General features: G+C 39.9%; 1 protein-coding gene across 1 annotated transcript; it reads left to right on the forward strand.

Moving 5' to 3' along the window:
- The first annotated feature begins 1,078 nt into the window (after positions 1–1,078).
- LOC110013459 (C-type mannose receptor 2-like) lies at positions 1,079–3,111 on the forward strand. Its single transcript, XM_020699709.1, has 4 exons — positions 1,079–1,442; positions 1,576–1,923; positions 2,642–2,883; positions 3,103–3,111. The coding sequence occupies exons 1-4, from the start codon at positions 1,079–1,081 to the stop codon at positions 3,109–3,111; spliced, it is 963 nt and encodes a 320-aa protein (XP_020555368.1).
- The last annotated feature ends 1,761 nt before the right edge of the window (positions 3,112–4,872 follow it).

A 4,872-nucleotide genomic window follows, 5' to 3' on the forward strand; every position in this document is an offset into this window, starting at 1 on the left:
TCACATTTGCAAATTTGATCCACATCAGGGTCATATTTCCTTCAATGATCTGTGTCTTTTGGCAAGTAGGAAAGAAACCAAAGGTCATAAACCACATTTGTAAGTGTCAAACCTGTTAGACCAGACTTTCTAGACCCACTCTAAAAGAAATTAGTATTGTTAGCGGTTAAGCATGTTCTCATGGCATTTTTCTCACGATGGTAGACATATAAAAAATTTAAGCCAAAATTTGCATTTCTGAGTATTTTTTATTCAAATTATTGTGAATCAGGAGTAGACAAAAAGATGCTATTGAAAATATGAAAAAAGCTTGAAGCTGTGACATAGAACCTGCAACGGTAACCCACAAGCTCCTTGCTATTCTCCATTTTAATGCATCCACTTACAGACAATGGATCCAAGTCTGTCATTGTTTTCCTTGTTTGAGCTGAAATCTGGATCAAAACTGTGTGACTGGATAGCTCTGATACGGCTCCGTTTCGTTGTTGCACCAGCAATGTTAGATTGGGGATGTGAGGGGCTGTAAGCTAGCGGTAGAGTGTCGAAACAGATGGATGATAGAAGTGTGGGAAAGGCTTACTCCACACCAACTTAGAGGTGAATTTCTGATGAACCACTGCCATACACCAGAATGTGTGTCACTATATGTCCTAGACATGACAAAATGTGGGAGTCATAGTAATGACAAAGGTTTGGTGATTAGAGCTTAAAACGTCAATCTTAATGAAAGACCAGTGAAAACGCATTTTGTTTCCATTTTATTGATTTACTCTTTGTTTCTGATCAGGGTTTTATTGGCACCACATTTATTTAAGTATCATAAAATCATAAATCCAGTTTTTAAACTATTCTCATATTTGTCTCAGCAGTTTCAGAAGCAGCAGAGCAAAGATGAAGCTGAGTTTGTTCCTGTTCATCCTTGTTGGTGAGTTGACCGTCAGCTGCTCTCTGATCATCTCCTTTTCTTTGACACAGTCACAGTGAAACAGAAAAAGTCTCATTTAGAAGAAGAAAGTTTGAATTTGATCAGATTGTTCAGAAGCAGATTTTTGTTTTTCTCTCAGGTCCTTGTTGTGTCATGACAAACCAGCTTCTCCAGTATCACTTCATTGATGAAAACAAGAGTTGGGAAGAAGCCCAGCTCTACTGCAAAGACAACAAACACACTGACCTGGCCACAGTGAGCAGCATGGCAGACATGAACAGACTCAGGCAGCATTTAGGAAACAAGAAGGCCTGGATTGGTCTGCAGAGAAAAGCTAGCAGCAACAGAACGTGGCAATGGTCTCAGCCTGATGTGCAGTTCAATGAAAGCCGAGATAATGGATGGGATACAAAGGAACCAAATGACAAGGAGATAGAGAACTGTGGGACTTTAAACACCAACAAAAAGTGGGCGGACCTCTCCTGCAACAGAGTAAAACCTTTTATCTGCTATGATGGTGAGAATGTGCAAGTGTCACTTCTAATGTAAAGCACTAAGAAGCTTGTAAATATTAGAAACTTTTTCCGTTCATTATAAAACATTTTTGACAGACTTTGAAAAGATTTCATGAATATTTGTTGCTTCCACAGAAAAAAACCCATCTCATGTCATTTATGCTAACGAGAGTCTGAACTGGACTGATGCTCAGAGCTTCTGCAGGAACCGTCACACAGACCTGATTAGTGGACCAGAGCAGATGGAAAAGCTGGATGAGGGGAAGACGAAGGAGTTAATCCAACAGTCCCAGGGTGGTTTTGTTTTCATCGGCCTGTTTAGAGACCCCTGGCAGTGGTCTGATGGGAGCAGCTTTTCCTTCAGGTTCTGGAATCTGCAGTATGATGATGAGAAAAGCGACAGCAGTTGTGCCATGCTGAATGAGGGAGGAAGGTGGAGTTCTGAGAATTGTGATGAAACACATCCCTTCATCTGCTATGATGGTAAGAGGAGTTTGAAAGTGACAGTCAGTCAGTGGAGGATGTTCAGCTGCTGTGTCTGCATGTTTGACAGTCCTCCTCTGTTTGTTTTTGGAAAATTGTTTTACTCTCTTGATAAAATGTAGTTTAGTGGATTTTGGAATCTCTGTCATGAAATTTGGATTATTAGGTCTATTTCCTAATTTGCTTTTCCTTTTTATATTTTGGGATTTTATCTATGGTTCAAAATGTTAATTTCTTGAATTGTTTATTTTTTTTTATTACTCAGAATTTGGTTAAGACGGTTTTTAAAAGGATCAGATGTTAAGAACAGTCTCTTTTTGTCTTTCTCTCATTCAGTTTCAAGAACACATTTTTTACCTAAATGTTTTTTACATTTCAAACAAGCTTGGCAATCAGAAGCAGAAGACAGATTAACTTCAGAGTAAAAGATTAGGATTTCTGTCTGAAGTCTTAACTTTTTCTCCTCCTTATCTTTACACAATTCTTATTTTGTGAGTTACAGCCCAATACTTTATGTCAAGCTTTTATTCTGAAAGTACAACAGTCAAAGTGAAACTGCTTTATTTTCAAAGCTACAGACATTTATAGATATTTTCAACATATTTGTCATTTAAAATAATATTTCTTTTGTTTTTAAAAATCCTTTTGCAGCCATTATCTTTGAAATGACTCACAATTTCTGTTCTTGTTCTTTTTTCACATGTTCCTTCACTAACAGATCATGTGATCCTGATCAGAGAGAGCAGAACCTGGGAGGAGGCCTTATACTACTGCAGACATCACCACCATGACCTGGTCACCATCACTAACATGGATGAACAGAGATGGGTCCAGGAGAAAACCAAGAATGCCTCCTCTCCCTTTGTGTGGACTGGACTGCACTACACCTGCACTCTGGGTTTCTGGTTCTGGGTCAGTGATGAGGTGGTCCACTATAAGAACTGGGCCTCACCTGAACAGGTGAATGAGTGTGACATGTCAGGAGCCATGGAGACAGGAGGAGAACACAAGTGGTTCAAGAAACATGATGAGGAGAAGTTCAACTTTTTCTGTTTCACATTTTAAAGCTGTTCTTGGAATTTTATTTTCTTGGACACATTTCTTTGTTAAAAGCTGAGAGTTTTGGTTTAAGTTCTATAGTTAATTTTAAATTTCAGGAGTTTTTTGTGTTCTTTCTAGTGGACATGAGAACATCGTTTTGTTCTTTGTCATCCACATGATTGTCTTGTCAGAATTATTCTTTAGCATGTGCTTTTATAGGTTAACCTCCTAAAAACCGAGGAAAAAAAGTGTCTTTCAGTTTTTGTGTGATTTCCTATCTATTTGGGCCTAAAGAAACACCTTACAATTTTAATTTTTTTAAAAATATTTTTTATTTTAATTTCCCAACATGTCCACTGTAGAGGACAACAGGACGATATTTCTGTGAAAGTAGAACTCAATAAGGAAAATCAGAAAAAGGAGCAGATTAAATCTTTAGAGTGATATTCACCCAAAAAACATTAAATTTTGTTCTAAAACAATAAAACTATATCACTCTATTGTCACTTGTTGGACCATCTGCTACAGAGGAAGATCGACCGGTAAATTGAGAGTTTTGCTTATTGGCTCAGCTCTCTCCTCACCACAACGGACCGTAACAGCAACCACATTACTATGAACGCTGCTCCGATCCGCCTGTCAATCTCATGCTCCTGTCTTCCCCCGCTCATGGACAAGACCCCAAGATATTTAAACTTCTCCACCTGGGGCAGGGACACTCCACCCACAGAGAGATGGCAAACCACCTTTCTTCGGTCGAGAACCATGGCATCAGATTTAGCGGAGCTGACCCTCATCCCAGCCGCTTCACAATCTACCACAAACCACCCCAATGCATGCTTGAGGTCCCGGTTTAATGAAGCCAACAGGACAACAGCATCTGCATAGAGCAGAGATGAAATCCTGTGGTCCCCAAACCAGACCCCCTACGGCACCTGCCTGTGCCCTAGAAATTCTGTCAATAAAAACTATGAACAGAACTATGATAAAGAGCATCCCTGCCAGAGTCCAACGTGCACCGGGAACAGGTTTGACTTACTGCCGGCTATGCGAACCAAGCTCCTACTCTGGTCATACAGAGACCGGATAGCCCTCAGTAAGGCTCCCCGGACCCCATAATCCCATAGCACCCTCCACAGGAAACCACAGGGGACACATTCAAATGCCTTCTCCAAATCCACTAAACAAATATGGACTGGATGAGCGAACTCCCACAATCCCTCCATCAACCTAGATAGGGTGAAGAGCTGGTCCACTGTTACACGACCAGGACGGTAAACTAACTGTTATTCCTGAATCTGAGGTTAAACTATCGGACGGACTCTCCTCTCCAGTAGCCTGGCATAGACTTTCCCAGGGAGGCTGAGGAGTGTGATTCCCCGGTAGTTGGAACACAACTAGATAAAAAACAGATCCTCAAAAATGTTATCAATGTACTGTGAAAGGTACAGGATTGGACACCAGAATTTATAAACTTTGGGGTCATCTTGATAGGCAGGGCGCCCTGCTAGCACAGGTGTAAACCTGTTCTGATGGACGTTTCAAAAAAACCCACAAAAAAATCAAGTTATTTTTTCCTGAATCTCATCCCCCCCATCCTGTTCTTCATCTGAAAGCTCCAAATCTGAATCTTCTCCAACTTTCTGGTATAGAATCCTCTCTGCTTCACTTTTTTCTCCAAACATTATGTGCAGCCATGAAATACATTAAAATGGTCGCGGTGTCCTCTACAGTGGACATTCATTAAATGCCTACTGTTTTAAAACAGAAACCATGAAATTGTTTTCAGATCTAAAAATATTGTTCCTAACATGTTTATGACCAAGAATATATATAATTATCATGGTAAAAAAAATGAATAGATACAGAATATTTGACTTGTCGTTCACCTTTCCATAAAAATAGGTA

Source organism: Oryzias latipes, chromosome 18, assembly GCF_002234675.1.
Source record: "Oryzias latipes chromosome 18, ASM223467v1".
In the NCBI taxonomy this organism is placed as follows: Eukaryota; Metazoa; Chordata; class Actinopteri; order Beloniformes; family Adrianichthyidae; genus Oryzias; species Oryzias latipes.

Bases quoted from the DNA above. Each gene is read 5' to 3' on its own strand.
- LOC110013459 (XM_020699709.1), top strand. From the start codon at position 1,079: ATGACAAACCAGCTTCTCCAGTATCACTTCATTGATGAAAACAAGAGT. The intron at 1,443-1,575 runs GTGAGAATGTGC...TTGCTTCCACAG, and splicing joins ACCTTTTATCTGCTATGATG to AAAAAAACCCATCTCATGTC. The intron at 1,924-2,641 runs GTAAGAGGAGTT...CTTCACTAACAG, and splicing joins TCCCTTCATCTGCTATGATG to ATCATGTGATCCTGATCAGA.